At 45.2% G+C, this 22389-nt stretch overlaps 1 protein-coding gene across 5 annotated transcripts in view; it reads left to right on the forward strand.

The window, feature by feature from the left end:
• DYNC2I1 (dynein 2 intermediate chain 1) overlaps positions 1 to 22389 on the forward strand; it is a 90633-nt gene that overhangs the window by 13437 nt on the left and 54807 nt on the right. For 4 of the 5 annotated variants that reach the window (XM_034951834.4, XM_034951835.4, XM_055115588.3 and 1 more), the window contains exons 2-8: positions 339 to 392; positions 1618 to 2038; positions 7092 to 7174; positions 9637 to 9942; positions 15173 to 15228; positions 17640 to 17694; positions 21960 to 22028. In XM_034951834.4, the coding sequence (XP_034807725.2) occupies positions 339 to 392; positions 1618 to 2038; positions 7092 to 7174; positions 9637 to 9942; positions 15173 to 15228; positions 17640 to 17694; positions 21960 to 22028 (1044 nt within the window). Of the gene's footprint in view, positions 1 to 338; positions 393 to 1617; positions 2039 to 5473; positions 5570 to 7091; positions 7175 to 9636; positions 9943 to 15172; positions 15229 to 17639; positions 17695 to 21959; positions 22029 to 22389 lie in introns of those variants that run through there. The other variant, XM_055115589.2, reaches the window with a different exon arrangement.

The raw sequence follows: 22389 nt of genomic DNA on the forward strand, positions 1-22389 counted from the left end.
GTCTGACGCAAGATATTTTAAACCCACAGAATATTTGTCCTTCCTCTGTTGTTCAACTGCTGTTATAACTTGTTTTCACTTTTATTTTATAATATTTAAGTTTTGAAGTAGCCAAGGGCACACATTTTATAATAATGTGTCATTTTAGACTAGCGAATAATTTTTAAAAATCTGTATTTCTGTTACCTTTTATTCCAGGAGGTAGAGAAGTATTTTCTGGCATGTCAAGAATTAACTGCCATTGATTTAAATGGCATAATGAAAAAGCAGCTCACTACAACACAGAAAATTAATTATTTTAAACTTTAAACATTCTAACTTTATACTTTTCTATTTAGAGAAGAACCAAAGATGATACCTGGAAAGCAAATGACCTCAGAAAACATCTCTGGGTAATTATTGTAAAGATTTGGATTGGGATCTGTGCAGGACTCGTGTGGTTTTCTTGGACCTGCTTTACCTGGTACACGACACTGTATAACTTTGGTTACGTGTGCCTCATTTCAGAAGTACTTTGAACTCAGAGGTGAAGGTGTACAGCTAACAATCCCTCTGGAACGTTGGTTACGCCAGCTGAACACTCCCACTGCTCGTGGGGCCCTGCCATGGCTCAGGGGCCTCCGCACTGCTTTGGGGCAGGGAGTGCTCACTTCAGGGGCCGCAGCGGTGGGTGGGGAGAGGGGCTTTGGGATTGAGAGAGAGTCCTGAGAGTTTTAGAACGAGGGTCCTTGTTTGTATGGGGCCCAGGCGGTTTGTGTCTTAGCGACTTTAAAACACAGCTTCAGTATCTCTCTTTTAACACATGTAGTATTTTATTTATTTATTTTTAGTTAATTAATTTTACTCTTTTTTTTAGAGACAGGGTCTCACTGTTTTGCCCAGGCCGGAGTGCAGTGGTGAAGTCATAGCCCACTGCAGCCTTGACCTTCTGGGCCTGAGCTGTCCTCCCACCTCAGTCTCTTGAGTAGCTAGGACTACAGGCATGAACCACCAGGCTTGCTGATTTTTTAATTTTTTAATTTTTTGGGGTAGAGATGGGGATCTTGCTATGTTGCTTGGGCTAGTCTTGAACTCCTGGCCTCAGGCAATCCTCCTGCCTTAGCCTCCCAAAGTGCTGGGATAATAGGTGTGAGATACCATGCCTGGTCCTACTTATTTTTTTTGAATTTTACTTTATTTTTCATATTTAGGGGGTACAGGTGCAGGTTTCTTACATGCATATCTTGTGGAGTGGTGAAGTCTGGGCCGTTAGTGCTCCTGACACCCGAATAGTACCTGTCACCCGAATAGTGAACATTGTACCCAATGGGTAATTTTTCACCCTCTAATACACGTAGTATTTTAGATTTGATTTGCCGATCAGTGTGAATGTCCATGATATTGGGGCGCTGGTGGGCAGTTGTAGAAATCTAAGCTTGACTCCATGTCCTTTAGTGTTCTAAGAACATCCATGCAGGCCTTGGCCCATCTGGGATTGGAAACTGGGATTGGAAAGCAGCTGAATGCAAATATGTTTTAAGGCCCTTCAGCTGTGTGTGCTTCTCACATTCAGGTATTAAAAGTCTAATGGAAATCTGCCTTCCTGGTCACGGAGGACCCTTTGTTCTCTTGTTTCAGGCCATACAGTCAGGTGGTCCCAAGGAAGAAAGAAAGCACAGAGAGAAGAAGCTGCGTAAGGAGTCTGAGATGGACCTTCCTGAACATAAGGAGCCGAGGTGCAGGGATCCCGACCAGGATGCCAGGAGCAGAGACAGGGTGGCCGAAGTCCACACCGCTAAGGAGAGTCCTCGTGGGGAGAGGGACAGAGACAGACAGAGGGAGAGGAGAAGAGACGCAAAAGACCGGGAGAAAGAAAAGCTGAAGGAGAAACATCGAGAGGCAGAGAAGTCTCACAGCAGAGGAAAGGACAGGGAAAAAGAAAAAGACAGAAGGGCCCGGAAGGAAGAACTCCGGCAGACCGTGGCCCACCACAACCTGCTGGGCCAGGAGACACGCGACCGGCAGCTCCTGGAGCGGGCGGAGAGGAAAGGCCGCTCAGGTGGGTCCCCGCTTGCCTTCTGTGGTTCCACCCGAGGTGCCGCGTGGCTGCTGGTGACAGATTGATAGCTCGCTGCCTCCCCTCCCTCTCTCCCCCGCTTCCCTCCTTCCCCTTTCCTTTTTTTTCTGGACAGGGTCTTGCTCTGCCCCCAGGCTAGAGAGCAGTGGTGCCATCACAGCTCACGGCAGCCTCAACTTCCTGGGCTCAAGTGATCCTCCCACCGCAGCCTCCCAAAGCACTGGCATTACAGACGTGCCACCGTGCCCAGCTGGCTCTATTTCTTTTAAAAGTTCTTGCTGTTTGGGACATTTTCCTCTTTTGAAATGTTCATTTGTTATTTTTGTTTTCTCTCATAGTTTTCACAAATGTTTTATCTTTGAAGTTAGAGGTTCCTGTTCTCTCTGTTGCGGGGGGTGTGTGTGTGTACTTTTTATCATTGTTTTTCTTTTGGTATTTTAAAAACTTGTTCAGGCCAGGTGTGGTGGGTCATACCTGTAATCCCAGCACTTTGGGAGGCTGAGGTGGGAGGATCACTCCAGCCCAGGATTTTGAGACCAGCTTGGGGAACACAGGGAGACTCCATCACTACAAAAAATAAAAAAATTAGCTGTGTGTGGTGGCGCTTGCCTGTAGTTCTAGCTATTTGGTAGGCCGAGGTGGGAGGATCCCTTGAGCCCAGGAGGTCGAGGCTGCAATAAGCTATGATTGTGCCACTGCACTGCAGCCTGGGCAACAGAGTGAGACCCTGTCTCAAAAGAAAAAACAAAAGCTCTAAAAACCATTTAGCCAGCTGGGCGCAGTGGCTCACGCCTGTAATCCCAGCACTTTGGGAGGCCAAGGTGGGTGGATCACCTGAGGTCAGGAGTTCGAAACCAGTCTGGCCAACATGGTGAGACCCTGTCTCTACTAAAAATACAAAAAATTTAGCCAGGCGTGGTGGCGTGCGCCTGTAATCCCAGCTACTCAGGAGGCTGAGGCAGGGGAATTGCTTGAACCAGGGAGGGGGAGGTTATAGTGAGCTGAGATTGTGCCACTGTACTCCAGACAGAGCGAGACTCTGTCTCTAAAAGAAAAAAAAAAAACCATTCAGCCAATGAAAGGAATAACAATTTTCTCATTATTAGCTAGAGTTTTACTATTAAAACATATTTTAGGGCCAGGCACAGTGCCTCATGCCTGTAATCCTAGCACTTTGGGAGGCCGAGGTGGGCAGATCACTTGAGGCCAGGAGTTCAAGACCAGTCTGGCCAACATGGCGAAACCCCATCTCTACTGAAAAAAAAAGAAAAGCAAAAATTAGCTGGATGTGGTGGCACAGCTGCTTGGGAGGCTGAGGCATGAGAATCACTTGAACCCGGGAGGAGGAGGTTGCAATGAGCTGAGATCACGCCACTACACTCCAGCCTGGGTGACAGAGCGAGACTCTGTCTAAAAAAAAAAAACCCAAAAAACACAACCATATTTTAGACTTATTATCTCAATAAGGCTTATTATCTCCGTAAATCTGAATCCTCATCGTAAATAAACAAAAATAAACCTCTTTGATAAAAAATATTTTCTAAAAGTGTGTTTTATTTTATTTAGCTAAATTCCTAGGAACTGTAAGGTAAAGGTACATACTTTTTTTCCTCCCCAAATGGAAATTTCTTCAGTATTTTTTGGTTATATAGGTAGTATATGCTTCTTACAAAAATGTAAACTAGCGCATATAAATGCAGAAGGAATCTGTTAGAAGAATAGGTAGTTACTCTTAGAATCAGCAGAAGGGTTAGAAGGCCTGGCTGTGAAAAGGATGGAAATGAAGGGCCTTTACTCATTGCCACCATTAGATGTCTCTTATAGACACGGTGATCTGTTTATCCACTTCACTGCTGGTGGCCATTTGAGTCGTTTGCAGATTTAGACTATTAGGAATAAGGCTGCTAAGAATGTTATCATGCGTATTTTTTGGTGTTCATATATGTGCGTTTCTGTTGGGGTGGAATATACATGAGGTGGAATGGATGGGTTAGTTGGGTTACCACTAATTTTGTTTTCTTTAAAAATATATTTTATTTGTTGATTTATTACTTAAAGATATAAAGTAGAGTCAGGGTCTTGCCCTGTTGCCCAGGTTGTAGTGCAGTGATGTGATCACAGCCCACCACAGCCTTGAACTGAGTAGCAGAGTCTCCAGGCTCGCACCACTGCACCTGGGTAATTTATTATTCTTTTTGGAGATAGAGTCTCACTCTGTTGCCCAGGCTGGAGTGAAGAGGCGCGATCTCGGCCCACTGCAGCCTCCGCCTCCCTGGTTGAAGTGATTCCCGTGCCTCAGCCTCCCGAGTAGCTGGGACTATAAGCACACGCCACCACACCTGGCTAATTTTTTGTATTTTTAGCAGCGACGGGGGTTTCACCATGTTGGCCAGGCTCGTCTTGAACTCCTGAGCTCAGACAATCCACCCACCTTGACCTCCCAGAGTACTAGGATTATAGGCGTCAGCCACAGCGCCCGGCCAGCACCTGGATAATTAAAAAAAATTGTTTGTAGAGATGGGGCTCCACATGTTGCCCAGGCTGGTCTTGAACTGGTCTCTAGCAGTCCATTTATCTTGACCTCCCAAAGTGCTAGGATTATAAGTAGGAGCTACTGCACTTGGCCTAATTAATTTTTTTTTTTTTTTTTTTGAGATGGACTCTCACTCTGTTCCCCAGGCTGGAGTGCAGTGGTGTGATCTTGGCTCACTGCAGCCTCCGCTTCCCAGGTTCAAGTGATCCTTTCGTGCCTCAGCCCCCTGAGTAGCTGGGGTTATAGGCACGTGTCACCACGCCCTGCTATTGGCCTAATTAATTTTAACAGTAGCTGTCCTACTATTGAATGCTCTTTTCAAAATTATTGTTTTTGATGTTTTTGGTATTTATTTGCAATCAAATCTTTTGTTCTCAGATCACCCTTTTTTGGCTACCTGCTCATTTTTTCAGTGTGGTGTTGAAAGGAATTGTACTGGAAAGACTTTTGAAAACTGATCGTAGACTAGACTCTCTCTAGTTCTTTCCTCTGTACATCTCTTCTCATCTCCTTTCTTTCCGCAACGCCCATCTGTGCAGTGTGGCCTTTATCCAGGGCTGGGTCCCCAAGCCTCCTCTCCAGCAACCCCTTGCCCTTGCTGGCTGGATCTAGTCTCATGGTTTTAAATACTGTTTGTCTGTGTCCTTATTTCCAAGTTTTTACCCCCAGCTGGGCATCATCCCTGAATTCCAGGCTTGTGTATCCCCTGTGCTTTGATGTCTAATGGGTAACACAAACGCAGTGTACCCCACATGAAGCTTCCGGTAGCCCCTCCACACCGGCTGTCCTGCAGGCTTACCCATCTCAGTTAATAGCACCTGCATCCTCGCGTCCTGAGATCAGAAGACCTGGGACATATCCTGATGCCCTGCTTTCTCTTCCAGTCTCTCGGAGAGTCCTGGGGTTTCAGCCTTGAAAATCTACCTGTTCTGGGGCCCTCCCTCTGTAACCCAGACTCCTAGAAGAGCGCTCAGTGCTTGGTAAATGCCTTTTTTTTTTTTTTTCTGAGAAGGAGTCTCGCTCTGTTGTCCAGGCTGGAGTGCAGTGTTGCAGTCTTGGCTCACTGCATCCTCTGTCTTCTGGGTTCAAGCAATTCTCTTCCTTAGCCTCCCGAGTAGCTGGGATTACAGGCGCACGCCACCACGCCCGGCTAATTTTTGTATTTTTAGTAAACATGGGGTTTCATCATGTTGGCCAGGCTAATCTTGAACTCCTGACCTCGTGATCCACCTGCCTCGGCCTCCCAAAGTGCTGGGATTACAAGTGTGAGCTACCGTGCCCAGCCTGGTAAATGCTTTTTGAATGAATGCACTTTGCCTCAGTGATCTTTGAAAGTTTAACTTTGCCCTGATCTTTTAAGGTGTCCACTCTCTGAATTTTACATCTGATGCCTTTTTTGTGTGCAGATTCAGAAGTGAAAGTCCAGCTTTCCTTGTTGGATGATGCTTTGGTGTCATCGGTACCTGCCTGGCTCTGTTTGCCCCCGGTCTCTCTTGCAGGTCATACTGGGCCTTGGTGCTTCAGCCTCCCCAGCCCAGGATGGATGCCATAGTCTGGTGCCCTGGGGAGTCAGCTGCACCCGGCTTCCTTGTTGATTCAGGGGCCTCTGGCTTCCTTGGTCCCCTCAGCAGTGGGGGTGCCAGGAGGTATGGGGGCTACTCTGGGTCCTCAGTGCATCCAGGAGGGCAGGCATTTCCCTGGAGCTCACATTTGGCTAAAGTGTTTGGCTGACTGGGCTGGTTCTCCTGTTCAGACTAAGCTCTGCTTCTGCGTGATACGCAGAAACCCTGAAGGCTGTATGAGTTTGGTCTGGTGCCCTCTTGAATTTCCAAGGGTTACTCAGACATTTGCCTGGTTGCTTCAGCAGCAAACTGAGTGAGGCAAGAAGTCTCTCTGTTCCTTAGTGTACGAGTCTGTCCTCATACTGCTGTAAAGAAACACCTGAGGCTGGAGAATTTATAAAGAAAAGAGGTTTAATTGACTCACCGTTGTGCGGGCTGTACAGGAAGCATGGCTGGGGAGGCCTCAGGAGACTTACAGTCTTAGGAGAAGGTGAAGGGAAGCAGTCACGTCTTACAGGGCCAGAGCAGGAGGAAGGGAGAGAGTGGGGAGGTGCCACACACTTTGAAACCACCAGATCTTGTGAGAACTCACTCAGTATCACAAGAACAGCACCCAGGGGGAAATTCACCCCCATGATCCGGTCACCTCCCACCAGGTCCCACCTTCAGCATTGGGGACTACATTTCAGCGTGAGATTTAGGTGGGGACACAGATCCAAACCATATCACTTAGATTGCCATGTTCATCTCCTTCTTCATTTTAAATTTGATACTAGAACTCTTCATTCTTGAGTTGGAGGCATGTGTTTTAGTTGAAGAATATTTTCAAATACATATTAATGAATATAAAATGTGCAATACCATCCATAGCAAGATGTTAAAAGAGTTTTTTGATGTGCTAACATTTGGGAGTATTAAAAATATGTTTTACTTCTTGTAGTAAGTAAAGTAAGAAGTGAAGAGAAAGATGAAGACTCTGAAAGAGGAGATGAAGATAGAGAAAGAAGATACCGAGAAAGAAAGGTATACGAAGCAAGGCCTGGGGAAAAGTTTTCCAAATGTTGCCAAGGAAAGGATGTTTTAAGCATTATTGTTGGAAGCATTTTTAGAAAATGTCCTAAGCCAGGATTTCAGTCCTGGAAAAGGCCTCCAGCACTGTGTATAGTCAATTTCTTTCTCCTCATAGTCAAGTGCGTTTTTTTGATTCCAAAGGTAATATGTGATGATTTTAGAAAATTTAGAAGATACAAATAAGTAGTAAGAAAACAAAAACTGTCTAATCCTCACCCACAGGTAAGTATTGATAGCATTTAGGTATGTATTTTTCCAGGTTTATATATTTGTGTGTGTATAACATTGTTTTCTTTAGATTTTTACTGTTTTATAAGTTGTTTAAACGGAACACATTTTGAGCCTTTTCCTGAGTGATCCTGTCTCTCCCCGTGTTTCAGTGAGCGTGCAACTTGGTGTTTCATGGTGCGGGTGTGTTGGTGCTCTCGAGGCACCTGCGGTTCTGGATTGGTGTTCGCGGTGCGGGTGTGTTGGTGCTCTCCAGGCACCTGCGGTTCCGGATTGGTGTTCCGCGGCGCGGGCGTGTTGGTGCTCTCCAGGCACCTGCGGTTCCGGATTGGTGTTCCGCGGCGCGGGCGTGTTGGTGCTCTCCAGGCACCTGCGGTTCCGGATTGGTGTTCCGCGGCGCGGGCGTGTTGGTGCTCTCCAGGCACCTGCGGTTCCGGATTGGTGTTTCGCGGTGCGGGTGTGTTGGGTGCTCTCCAGGCACCTGCGGTTCTGGATTGGTGTTCGCGGTGCAGGTGTGTTGGTGCTCTCCAAGCACCTGCGGTTCTGGACACTTAGGTTGTTTCTGTGTGTTTGTGTTTTTTCTTTAAATTATAAAGACATCCAGATGATATGCTTTTTGGTTCGTTCATAGTTATTTCCTTATGATTAATTTCTGAAAATGAACTTGCTGGATCAAAGTAAATGTAAACTTAACCCATTAGCTTTACATAAAAGTTGTAATTATTTATATCATCAGAGCATAATTCCTCATGTCCTAAGCAGGAACTGGGCATCATCTTCGTTTAAAAGTTTTGCTGATTTGATTCAGAAGAAAATGGCATTTTTGGGCATTTTTAAAAGCAGGTTTTACTGTCTTTTGTTATTTACCACTTGTGTACTTTTGCTTATTTTTTTTCTCTCCTTTTTTTATTTTTTAGAGACAGGGTCTTGCTCTGTCACCCAGGTTGGAGTGTTTTAGTCACAGAGATGGTTAAACTCTGGTCCCATTTTCAAGACTCTCCATCTGTGTGGGACTAATTAGGAGAGAAAAAGTGATGTGACATGTCCATATGAGAGATGTGGCAGCCTTGTGCTGTCATACTCACTGGAGAAGGTATCTCTCAGAGAAGTCACAGCTTGCTCAGGAGGGACCCCAGGGCTGGCGGAGCTTAGGCTGAGGGCCACCAGTGTGAGGGATGAGGCTGTGGAGGCCAGGAGGGCCGACTGTGAGTGCCGGGTGCCGTGTGGGGAGGCCAGGAGGGCCGACTGTGAGTGCCGGGCGCCGTGTGGATGGGCCAGGAGGGCCGACTGTGAGTGCCGGGTGCCATGTGGAGGGGCGAGGAGGGCCGACTGTGAGTGCCGGGTGCCATGTGGAGGGGCCAGGAGGGCCGACTGTGAGTGCTGGGTGCCATGTGGGGTGGCCAGGAGGGCCGACTGTGAGTGCCGGGTGCCATGTGGGGAGGCGAGGAGGGGAGGCCAGGAGGGCTGACTGTGAGTGTCGGGCGCCATGTGGGGAGGCCAGGAGGGCCGACTGTGAGTGCCGGGTGCCATGTGGGGAGGCCAGGAGGGCCGACCGTGAGTGTCGGGCGCCATGTGGGGAGGCATTGCTTTCTCTGTGGGAGCGAGGTGGCTGAGCTGCAGAGTTACTGTGTGGCGTTGGGGTGACAGCAGTGTCTGACCGTGGACCATGACATGAATAGGGTTTTTCCTTACACAAGGGTAACAGATTAAGTTTTCGGGAATATATCTGACAGTGGAATTGAGGAGTGAAGGGGGCAGTGGTAGTTCTGTAAGTTTTCCTCCTTTAATTGTAATATTTATAAAGACAGCACAGTCGTCCCTTGGCATCCATGGGAGAAGGGCTCCAGGACCCTCTCAGATACCAAAATCCATGAATACTCAAGTCCCCCATATAAAATGGTGTAGTGTCTGCATATAACCTACGCCCTTCCACCTGGATGCTTTAAATCATCTCTAGATTACTTAAAATCCCTAATGCAATATAAATGAGATGTAAATAGTTGTTATTGTTTAGGGTGTGATGACAAGGAAAAAGTCTGTACATGTTTACTACAGACACGATTTTCTTCGAATGTGTTTGATCCGTGGTTGGTTGGATCCGTCGTTGCAGGACCCACAGAGAGGGAGGGCCGGCTGCACCCCCATTTGATGTGCTCCTGTGTTTCTCAGCTTGTCGTGTTTTACAGCTGCGGTACGGAGACAGCAAGGACAACCCTCTCAAGTACTGGCTTTATAAAGAAGAAGGCGAGAGGAGACACAGGAAGCCCAGAGAGCCAGATCGAGACAAGAAACACCGAGAAAAAAGCAGCACAAGGGAAAAAAGAGAGAAATATTCCAAAGAGAAAAGTAATTCATTCTCTGACAAAGGGGAAGAAAGACATAAAGAAAAGCGACACAAAGAAGGTTTTCATTTTGATGATGAGAGGCACCGAAGCAACGTGGATAGAAAAGAGAAATCAGCAAAAGATGAGCACAGGAAAAGGGAATCCAAGGTACCCCTTCTGATGCTTCGTTGCCTTAGCAGCCGCCCCAAGGCCAGCGCTTTCAGAGGAGTCTTACCGGGCGGTGTCGCCAGACAAGGTTGAGATTTGTGGCCTAGTAGTAGTAATTTAGGAAAAACGCAACTCAAGTCTTGATTATGTGGTTAGTATAGACAGATTACTGATCTCCTAAGGAATGTGCTGTCACATATTTTGATTATATCGTGAATGTACTTTTAACAGATATTTGGAAATCTATCATAAAACTTTGAAATTTGGCCAGGCGCGGTGGCTCATGCCTGTCATCCCAGCACTTTGGGAGGCCGAGGTGGGTGGATCACCTGAGGTCAGGAGTTCGAGACCAGCCTGACCAACATGGTGAAACCCCGTCTCTACTAAAAATACAAAAATTAGTGGGGCATGGTGGTAGGTGCCTATAGTCCCAGCTACCCGGGAGGCTGAGGTAGGAGAATCGCTGGAATCTGGGAAGGAGAATTGCTGGAACCCAGGAGGCATAGGTTGCAGTGAGCTGAGATCGCACCACTGCACTCCAACCTGGGTGACGGAGTGAGACTCTGTCTCTCAAAAAAAAATTTTTTTTGAAATTTAACATTGAAAAGGAAGCTGGTACGTTTTAAAGTGGAAATTAAGTGAATAATTAGCAAACGTTTCAACCAGAATTGGTATAAGTTTGCAAAAAAAGCAAAACAAGACAGAACAAAAATGTAAAAGCATTGATTGCAGAGGGTCTAATTTCCCTCCCAGGTCTGTGGGTTCGTCCCTGTACTTAGGATTTTCCTAGAGGTGTTTTAGCACCTTTTGTTCTCATGAGTGTGCTTTTTGCTGCTCTGTTTTTACAGAATCCGAAGCTAATATGATCTTATTTACCTATTTCTTGGTGATGCTTCCTTTAAGATGGAAGCGAAATCTTTGCAAGGGTCAGGTGGTATCTGAGGCTAGGGGAGAGTCACACCTTCAGGGATGAGACTGGAGGCCTCAGCAGAAGCGCAGGACCCGGATCTCCCGATCTGAACTGACACAGCTGAGGAAATGGGTGTAGAGCTGGTGGCCACTGCAGTGTTTACTGTAAAACGCGAAAGCCAGTGGGTTAGAACTGGGAGCACTTAGGCCGAGAAGCAGTCGTGTTAGGAGCAGAAGCTGCCTGGCTCCCGGCCATCTCAGCCGCTCTTGGCGCTGTCCTGCATGGGGTCAGAGTCCTTTAACCTCCCTCGCCTTTGCCCTGGGGCCTTTCCTCACTGAGACCCCACTGTCTTCCGCAGCCCACGCCCTCTGTTTGTACCAGGGCGTTGGCCGTGTTTCTTAGCAGGTTTGAGGCAGTGCCGGTTCTGCTACCCGCGTCTACGGTGTGGAAAGCCTGGACTCCCCTCTAGTCAGCCACACGGAAGGTTAGTTGAGGCGGTCACTGAGAAGCAGCTCCTTGAGGACAGATACTCATTATTCTGTTTTTATTTATTTTTATTTATTTATTTATTTTGAGACAGAGTCTCGCTCTGTCCCCCAGGCTGGAGTGCAGTGGTGCGATCTCGGCTCACTGCAACCTCTGCCTCCCGGGTTCACGCCATTCTCCTGCCTCAGCCTCCCGAGTAGCTGGGACTACAGGCGTGTGCCACCACTCCCAGCTAATTTTTTGTATATTTAGTAGAGATGGGGTTTCACTGTGTTAGCCAGGATGGTCTTAATCTCCTGACCTCACGATCCGCCCGCCTCGGCCTCCCAAAGTGCTGGGATTACAGGCATGAGCCGCCGCGCCCGGCCATTTTTTTTGTTTCTAAATCTCTTTCCCTAAATCAAAACTTCATCATTTTCTCCCAACGTTGTGTTACGAACATTTTCAAACATACAGCAAAGTCGACGTAATTTTCCAAAGAACCCTCTTGTACCCATAACTTAGACTCCACTACTTGCCTTTTATTGAACTTGGCTATGTTCCATTCCCTAGATCACGTTTAATTACTGGAAGTGACTTAGGTTACATGTGCTTAGTTCCACCCAGAAATGCCTTTCTGGACATAGATTTGGCTTTTATTAAAGGTGAATGTGAAAAATGGTCGATGAAGAACATTATCCTGTGTCTTTGTAAAACCACTGCCTTCCAATTAGTCCCAGAAGAAAGATTATTCAGACGACTGACATTTTCTTTTTAAGACAAGCTGTTCCTATCTGAGTGGCTTGTGTGCTGGGCACTGTTCTAGGTGCTGAGGATACAGCTGTGAACAAAACAAAAATTACTGTTCTTATGGTGCTTATGTTGTGTTGGAGAAGCCATAGGATAAAGAACTACCAAAAAAAGAAAAACCTAAATCTCAGATAGGTGTGGTGGCTTACACCTGGAGTCCTAGCTACTCAGGAGGCTGAGGTTGGAGGATCTGTTGAGCCCAGGAGTTCAAGACCAGCCTGAGAAATATAGTGAGACCCCATCTCTACCAAAATAAAAAAAATTAGCCAGGCATGGTGGCACACACCTGTAGTCCCAGCTACTACAGAAGCTGAGGTGGGAGGATCACTTGAGCCGAGGAGGTCAAGCCTGCAGTGAGCTGTGATCATATCACTGCAGTCCAACCTGGGTGGTACAGTAAGACCTTGTCTTAAAAGAAAAAAGAGACCGGGCATGGTGGCTCACACCTATAATCCTAGCACTTTGGGAGGCCGAGACAGGTGGATCACTTGAGGTCAGGAGTTCAAGACCAGCCTGGCCAACATAGTGAAACCCTGTCTCTACTAAAAAATATACAAAAATTAGCCAGGTATGGTGGCGCGTGCCTGTAATCCCAGCTACTTGGGAGGCTGAGGCAGGAGAATTGCTTGAACCTGGGAGGAAGAGGTTACAGTGAAGTGAGATCGCGCCACTGCACTCCAGACTGGAGGACAGAGTGAGCCTTCGTCTCAAAAAAAAAGAAAAAGGAAAAGAAATGAACAGATACACGATACAATGTCAGGAATGGGGATCGAGCATTGTTAATTAAAGATTTTTTCCTTTGCGTTGACTTTCAGAAATTCAAAACTTTTGAGTACTTTTGATACTCAAAATTAGTATCAACTTTTAGATATTCTTCAACTGAGTACTCTGAACCTACTGCTTGGTGTAATTATCCTGTGGTTACCGTAAAGTGCAAGGTGCACTGCTAATAATTACGCCAGGACAACAGATAGAAACTGGGACTGTTCCCGGGGATGGATGTTCTCTGTGATTCTCTCTCACTTTCTCTATATGATATTTTTTCTTCTTCTTTTTTTTTTTTTTTTTTTGAGATTGAGTCTCACTGTATCGCCCAGGCCAGAGTGCACTGGTGTGATCTTGGCTCACTGTAGCCTCCGCCTCCCGGGTTCAAGTGATTCTCCTGCCTCAGCCTCCCGAGTGGCTGGGATTACAGGTGTGCATCTGGCTGATTTTTTTTTTTTTTTTTGTATTTTTAGTAGAGTTTCGCCGTGTTGGCCAGGCTGGCCTCGAGCTCCTGACCTCAGGTGATCTGCCTGCCTTGGCCTACCAAAGTGCTGGGATTACAGGTGTGAGTCATGGTGCCTGGCCTCTATATGATTTTTGATCCATGATTTTAATTAGAATGATATAACTTTTATTGTAAGCTTCCTCCAGTTATCAATTCGAGATAGAAAGAGTATGAGTAAGTACAATAAATATACAAAATGTTCTAAGCTTCCTGACCAGTGACTTCTTTAATAGAAGAATCCAGTGGCCTCATCTCATTGTTATCCTATCTGCCACACCTTTATCCTTTTAAAAAACAATTTTTTTTTTTTTGAGATGGAGTCTTGCTCTGTCGCCCAGGCTGGAGGGCAGTGGCGCAATCTCTGCTCATTGCAAGCTCCACCTCCCGGGTTCACGCCATTCTCCTGCCTCAGCCTCCCGAGTAGCTGGGACTATAGATGCCTGCCACCACGCCTGGCTAATTTTTGTATTTTTAGTAGAGATGGGGTTTCACCGTGTTAGCCAGGATGGTCTCGATCTCCTGACCTCATGATCCGCCTGCCTCGGCCTCCCAAAGTGCTGAGATTACAGGTGTGAGCCACCGCGCCCGGCAAAAAAAAATTTTTTTTAGAGATGGGTTCTTGCTGTGTTGCCTAGGCTGATCTTGAACTCGTGGCCTCAAGTGATCCTCCTACCTCAGCCTACCAAACGGATGGGATTAGGATGTGACCCACCGTGCCTGCCATACTTTTATCCTTTTGAAGATTGGATCATCTCCTTTCTGCTCCTGGAAGTAGTGGCTTCAAATGATCACTTGTAAATACCTGTTTCCAGCCCAGGACTCTCCTATCCAGAATGTTAGTCCTCAGGGACTGTGTGATGAGGCCATAGGAGTTTGACGACAACGTGCTGAGCTTTGTCTCAGCTCTGCCATTTGCAGGCCATCTGGGTGAGCAGCGTTACTTGCCTCCCTGTGTGGTAGGTGCTGAGATAATCACAGGATGCTTCTCCTGGCCCCACGTGCAGTCTGACTGGCTGCCGTCACCACAGCCAGGGCCCCCCAGTGCTGTGCACTGCTTGCCCACCACCCAGGTCTAATTCTTATCATTAACTTGATGACTTTTTTTTTCTTTTCCCTCTTTATATCTAGTTGGTCGGTAAATCATAATTTTTCCTACCCAGCACTAGTGATTTTATTTTTTTCCCATTCCAATTCATTTTATGGACCATAACACATTGTTCTGTTAAACATTATACTTTTTTCTAATTAATTTTGTAAAGATTTCTTTTTTTTTTTGAGATGGAGTCTCGCTCTGTTGCCCAGGCTGGGGTGCAGTGGCATGATCTCGGCTCACTGCAACCTCTGCCTCCTGGGTTCAAGTAATTCTCCTGCCTCAGCCTCCTGAGTAGCTGGGACTACAGGTGTGCACCACCATGCCCAGCTAATTTTGTATTTTTAGTAGAGACGGGGTTTCTCCGTGTTGGTCAGGCTGGTCTATAACTCCTGACCTCAGGTGATGCGCCCGCCTTGGCCTCCCAAAGTGCTGGGATCACAGGCGTGAGCCACCGTGCCCAGCATAATCACCCTTTTATATATACTTTTATCCATTTTCTTTACATTTAATTATCTAATTTACTAAAAATAGCTGGTAAAAATAGTTATTTTAAAAGATACTTGCGGTGTAGATGCTGTTGTTAAATTTTGAATCTGTGCTTGTTTTATGGGGTTTACTAATTATGCTTACTTCATTCCGATATGCTAATAAATGGTTATGGGATTATATTTTTGTTTGATAGGACGGTGAACACAGAAATCGAGGTGCAAGCTCAAAAAGAGATGGGACCAGCAGCCAGTAAGGATTGCGTGCCCTGTGGTCGACGTTTACATGTGCTACTCTCATGGAATGCTTCAGGGAATTTTCTTATTGGCTCCGATGACGGCCAGTCCATGGCAATCAGTTATAGATATATTTCATTTTCTCTAGATTTTACCCCTTAGCCCCTCCAAATGGGTTGGTAGGTTTTTGGAATACTGGAGGAGCTTGGAAACTTAATATATTATTAGCTTTCTTTGGCCTTTTAAATTAATTATATTTTAATTTTTTCATTTTAATATTATTGTTTGTATTTATTGCCTCAGGATCTACTTTTGTCCTTTTTAACATTTGCTCATGCAAAATTAGAAAATTGGTACTCACTTTGGGGAGAATAATTCACTTGGGAGTCTCTTAATGTGCAAGAGGGAGTCCTCCCTGCCTGAAGCTAAAGCAAATCTGCAGGTGGGCAGTTTTGCACCTTTACGCGCCTGAGCAAACCATTCTGGTTCACAGCCACTAAAAACAGGACGTGCGGGCGAGTCCCCCTCTGCCCACTGTTTATCGCTTGTGAACACACAGGAGATAACATTCCGCCCTCAGGCCTTGGCAGAGACCCCCAGAGCTGGGGGTGGGGGTCAGCCTTGGTTGGAATTTCCTGTCTACCTCTTAGTTGCAGTGTTGGGTGGCTTTTCGCTAAAGCAGTGATGATAATTCCTGTCTCGTGTGGGTTTTGCAATAGATAATTGGAGTTTATGTATAAACTCTTTTTTTTTTTTTTTTTTTTTTGAGACAGAGTCTCACTTTGTCGCCAAGCCTGGAGTGCAGTGGCGCAATCTCGGCTCACTGCAGCCTCCGCCTCCCAGGTTCAAGCTATTCTTCTGCCTCAGCCTCCCAAGTAGCTGGAACTACAGGCACATACCACCACACCCAACTAATTTTTGTATTTTTGGTAGAGATGGAGTTTCACCATGTTGGCCAGGCTGGTCTCGAACTCCTGGCCTCAAGTCATCCACCTGCCTTGGCCTCCCAAAGTGCTGGGATTACAGGCGTGAGCCACTGCGCCTGGCCTAAACTCTCATATATAAGCCCTAGACTTTAATTTGTTCTTTCTGACAATCATATTTTGTAATCGTTTTTCAAAGATTAGAAAACCCAGGTTAAATATCTTACCCAAATTTTTACAAGTTTGGGCAAAGCTAACACTTAAACCTAGGGTGTCCATTCCTGGATTTTATACTGCATGTCCACTAGAAGGCACAATAAGACTTTTTTTGCTCAATTCTGTATTTTTGTTAAACCACATGGTATATTGATATGAATGAAAGTTAAAAAATTGAGAATCAGTTTGATATTTTGCAAATCTTTATTTTAGGTCCTAACATGAAATGTGATTAAAATATAAAACATTTCAAGATAAATCTTTCTTTTAGAAAGATTTTATATTTTTATTTTATATTACATATTATATAACATATTTATATTTTATATATATCTTTTATATTTAATATAAAATAGTATTTCAGATAGACCAATAAAATTATAGAAAATTTCTACAACTCTTTTTATTTTTTGTTTTGTGATGGAGTCTTGCTCTGTCGCCAGGCTGAAGTGCAGTGGCATGATCTCGGCCCACTGCAACCTCCACCTCCCTGGTTCAAGCAAATTCCCCTGCCTCAGCCTCCTGAGTAGCTGGGATTACAGGCACACGCCACCACGCCTGGCTAATTTTTTTGTATTTTTAGTAGAGATGGGGTTTCTCCATGTTGGCCAGACTGGTCTCGAACTCCTGACCTCAGGCAGTCTGCCCACCTCGGCCTCCCAAAGTGCTGGGATTACAGGTGTGAGCCACTGCGCCTGGCCGAGAACTCGTAAAGGATGTAGATTTGCACTCACAAGTTTGTTAAAACACATAATTTCTTCTCTGGAAGATATTTTCTGTCTTGAATTATTGCTAAAATAGTAAGAATGCTAGGAAGACTTTAACATTTATTGCTCTAATAAAACATGCTTTGCTAACCTGAAACAGTTTTTTAAAAAAATTATTTTTTGAGAAAGGGTCTTTCTCTGTTGCCCAGGCTGGAGTGCAGTGGCACAATCATGGCTCACTGCAGCTTCAAACTCCTGGGCTCAAGCAAACCTCCTGCCTCAGCCTCCCAAGTAGCTGAGACTACAGGCATGTGCCACCATGCCAGGCTAATTTTTTATTTTTGTAGAGATGGGGTCTACTCTGTTGCCCAGGCTGGTCCCGAACTCCTGGCCTCAAGTGGTCCTCCTGCCTCAATCTCCCAGATAGCTGGGATTACAGGTGCAAGTCATCGCTCCTGGTCGTAGTAGTTCTTAATCATATCAAAATATTGTTAAGAGCTTTCACTGATATGGAAAATGTTTTATTTTTTAAAAGCTCTCATTTAAAGTAAGTTTTGATTTTGATTATGTTTGCTTTCCAGACATGCTGAGAATTTAGTAAGGAATCACGGAAAAGATAAAGATTCAAGACAGAAGGTAAGGCAGTCTCCACTGAGAATACACTGATTTTACGGTACATTGAGATTAACCATAATCTTAGTTTGGGCTTCCCCTTGAAAGCAGAGGCCGAGACAGGGCTCATTTGCAGATGGTTTATTCGAGTGGTGATCCCAGAAGGCACACTGGAGACTCACTTTAGGTTAGAAGATGCAAATTGATTGAAAGTAAAAAGGTGGACAAAGAGAATCTATCAGACAGCAGCTATGAGAGGTCTGGATTGGCTATACTAGTATCAGATAAAACAGATTTTGAGACAGAAAGTGTTACTAGAGAGAGACAATTCAGAATGAGCAAATAATTGGTTCAGCAGAAAGAGATAAAACAATTGTAAATGGATATTTACCTAACAAGAGGGTCCCAAAACACAAGCAGCAAAAACTGACAGAATTGAAGGGAGAAAGAGACAATTAATAATAATAGTAACTTTAGCACCCCACTTTCAGTAACAGGTAGGACAATATTTTATGGTAACAAATTAGGTAATTTAGATGAAAGGACAAATTCCTAGAGACTATCAGTTACGAAAACTGCTGGAAGCAGTAGCCTGAATAGACCTATAGTGCGCAATGTCAAGACATTGCGTTTGTGTTACAGATCTCCCCACAAAGTCGCTCAGGCTCTGATGGCTTCTCTGGCAAATTCCACCAAGCACATGTTATTAATAGACACTTGTTACTAACACACAATCGTCATCCCTCTGCTTGCATAATTGTTTCCATGTCTTAAGCTACCTTGTGACATGTATTTATGCACAGGGAGAATTGTACCCTGTGCTGAGCTTGTCAATTAGTACATCAGCGTTTCTCCACAGTCTTCATTATCTTCACTGTCTCCATTAGGATCATAAGAGTAGGCTTCGTAATGATTACTTAGTAACTCTAAAATAGCACACTGTGGAGTTAGGGTTATTAGCAAACCATTGTCCTCTTTTTTTTTTTTTTTTTTTTTTTTGAGACAGGTCTCACTCTGTTGCCCAGGCTGGAGTGCAGTGGCACGATCTCAGCTCACTGCAACCTCCGCCTCCCGGGTTCAAGCGATTCTCCTGCCTCAGCCTCCTGAGTAGCTGGGACTATAGGCACGTGCCACCATGCCTGGCTAATTTTTGTATTTATAGTAGAGATGGGGTTTCACCATATTGGCCAGTCTGGTCTCGAACTCCTGACCACATGATCTGCCCACCTCGGCCTCCCAAAGTGCTGGGATTACAGGCGTGAGCCACCGCACCCAGCCTTTTTGTTTTGTTATTACAGATAATGTGGCAAGCATATTTTGGATTCTATGAATTATTTCTGGAGAATAATTTTTTCTTCTTTGATCATTATCTGAAACCCATGATTCTGAGGTAATCATATTTAACAATTTTGTGCCATACATACATACATATATATATATATATATATATATATATATATATATATATATATATATATATATATATGTTGAGATGGAGTCTCACTCTGTTGCCCAGGCTGGAGTGCAGTGGCGCGATCTCAGCTCACCTCAACCTCTGCCTCCTGGGTTCAAGTGATTCGTGCCTCAGCCTCCTGAGTAGCTGGGATCACAGGCATGCACCACCACACCCAGCTAATTTTTGTATTTTTAGTAGAGACAGGGTTTCACCATGTTGGCCAGGCTGATCTTGAACTCCTGACCTCAGGTGATCCACCTGCTTTGGCCTCCCAAAGTGCTGGGATTACAGGCATGAGCCACTGTGCTCGGCCTTTGTGCCGTATTTTTATGAATTGCTTTATTCTATGTCCGTACACAAACATAATTTTACATAAATTAGGTCATACAGCACCTGTTGTTTTGACGTGGATGTTTTATTTCTTTAATTTTGGTGGTGGTGGTTGGATTGCTTATTATCTGGCTATAGCCACACATTTACCACAGAAAAAAATACCTACAAATATTTCTTCTCATATAATCTTTTATAATCATATATTGGTATGCATATTTAGGAGTTTGGAAGCCAGTTTTAAACATTTACACACACACGCACACACACACACACACACACACCCCTCCTGTTTTTCTTTTTTTTTTTTGACTTGGGGTCTCGCTTTGTCACCCAGGCTGGAGCGCAGTGGCGCGATCTTGGCTCACTGCAAGCTCCGCCTCCCGGGTTCACGCCATTCTCCTGCCTCAGCCTCCTGAGTAGCTGGGACTACAGGCGCCTGTCACCACACCTGGCTAATTTTTTGTATTTTTAGTGGAGACAGGGATTCACCATGTTAGCCAGGGTGGTCTCGATCTCCTGACCTCATGATCCGCCTGTCTCGGCTTCCCAAAGTGCTGGGATTACAGGTGTGAGCCACCGCGTCCGGCCACCCCTCCTGTTTTTCCTAGTTCATGGTGGAAATCCCTCCAGCTTGGACGATATAGATCTACCGCATTTTTTTTGTGGATACATTTCTTGAAGTGGAATTGTGGAAATACTGGATGAAAACATATGGATTTCTTTTCCTATTTTCCTCATGTTTCCCAATTTTGTCTCTAAGCTCCAGGTTGGCATTGTTAACTAGAAGTATAATGTGAGCCACATTTATAATTTTAAATTTTATTTTGTATTTTTATTAAAAAAAATAGGCCAGATGTTCGAGACCAGCCTGGGCAACATAGGAAGTCCTCATCTGTATAAAAACAACAACAACAACAAAATTAACAAAAAGGCCAGGCATGGTAGCTCAGGCCTGTAACCCCAGCACTTTGGGAGGCCGAGGCAGGGGGGATCATCTGAGGTCAGGAGTTTGAGATCAGCCTGACCAACATGGTGAAACTCCGTCTCTACTCAAAATACAAAAATTAGCTGGGTGTGGTGGTGGCCTCCTGTAATCCCAAGCTACTTGGGAGGCTGAGGCAGGAAAATCGCTTGAACCCGGGAGGTGGAGGTTGCAGTGAGCTGAGATCGTGTCACTGCACTCCAACCTGGGCCACGGAGTGAGACTCCTTCTCAAAAAAAAAAAAAAAAAAAAAAATATATATATATATATATATATATATCTAGAGGTGGGGTCTTGCTCTGTTGCCCAGGCTGGTCTCGAACTTCTGGGCTCAAGTGATCCTCTTGCCTCAGCCTCCTAAAGTACTGGGATTACAGGTACAAGCCACCACAGTTGGCCTGTAATTTTAAGTTTTCTTATAGTCACATTAAAAACATACAGAAGAAACATGAAATTAATTTCATAACATCTTATATAATCCAATAAATCTAAAATAGTATCCGTGCAACCTGTAATCAGTATAAAAATTATCAGTGAGATAACCAATGGGATATTTTACATTCTTTTTTTTTCTTTTCCAGAGGAGTAAAATATATGATGTGTTTTTTTCTAGAAAAATTTCAGTTGATTGTGAATGTATCTAACAGCTTGTTTTGGCTCTGATTAGATCCTGATTTTACAGCAGCAACACTGAATTTATCTTGGTTCAATTCTTCAGCATTTATGGAGTGCCTGCTATGTGCCAGAATAGTTTTCTGGACACATGGGAAGTTCTTTTTCTATTTTCTTCATGAATAATACTTTATACTGTCACCAGTTTTAGACACTGCCTAGTTTTGGGTAGTGACTTCTTTTTTTTTTTTTCTTTGAGACTGAGTTTCGCTCTTGTCGCACAGGCTGGAGTGCAACCTCTGCCTCCTGGGTTCAAGAGATTTTCCTGCCTCAGCCTCCCAAGTAACTGGGATTATAGGTGCCCGCCACCATGCCTGGCTAACTTTTTTATTTTTAGTAGAGACGGGATTTCACCATGTTGGCTAGGCTGGTCTTGAACTCCTGACCTCAGGTGATCCGCCCACCTCAGCCTCCCAGAGTGCTAGTCCTACAGGCGTGAACCACTGTGCCCAGCCTGGGTAGTGACTTCTAAGTACATAGATCTTCCTAGTGTCATTGACAAAGGTGACATTTGCAAGGCTTTTTCTTCATCAGATGCAGGGATCTGGACTTCATGTGTATCCTTTTATCCACTCCTCTCACTGCTACTGTGAAGCAGGTGCCATAATTCTGATTTTTCAGAAGGGAAAGCCGAGGCACAGAGGGTTGAAAATACTTGTTCTAAGTCACACAGTTTGTCAGCCACCAGGCTGGGACCCGCATCCCAGAGCGTTAGCTTCGTAGTCTGTGCACCTGTCTGCTGAGGGCTGGCGGGCTCCGCAGTGGTGGGGTGGGGGGGAGCTGCGTGGCGTGTGCCCTGGAGTCCCACCTGTGTCCTGGCTGATGGGGCTGTTCTCTCTCCATTAGCATGGCCACGAGGAAGGCTCTTCCGTGTGGTGGAAGCTGGACCAGAGGCCGGGAGGCGAGGAAACTGTGGTAAGGAGAGTACGTCTTATAGTTTGCAATCCTGTCCCAGCACAGACCCACTCACATTTGCTTGCTTTCCTGTCAGCATTTTGCTAGTGTAATTATTGTCCCTTTCAGACAGCAGAACATGAGCATGAAGGGACAGATGAGATTTTCATATGAAATTCATACTTGCCCTTGTTTGAAGTCCTCGGTCATGTTGAAAGCCGTCTGGGTTGTGGGGGTCAAGGAATGTAACTGGGTTGTGTGCACACCATCAGGTACTTGAGCCTCTTTCTTCCTGGAAGAGGAGAGGATTTTGCAAAGAAATTGGAGGGAAGAGGTTTAGGGTGAATGAACAGACAGCCTTCCCATTGTTGCTCTGTGTGTA

Source organism: Pan paniscus, chromosome 6, assembly GCF_029289425.2.
Source record: "Pan paniscus chromosome 6, NHGRI_mPanPan1-v2.0_pri, whole genome shotgun sequence".
NCBI lineage: Eukaryota > Metazoa > Chordata > Mammalia > Primates > Hominidae > Pan > Pan paniscus.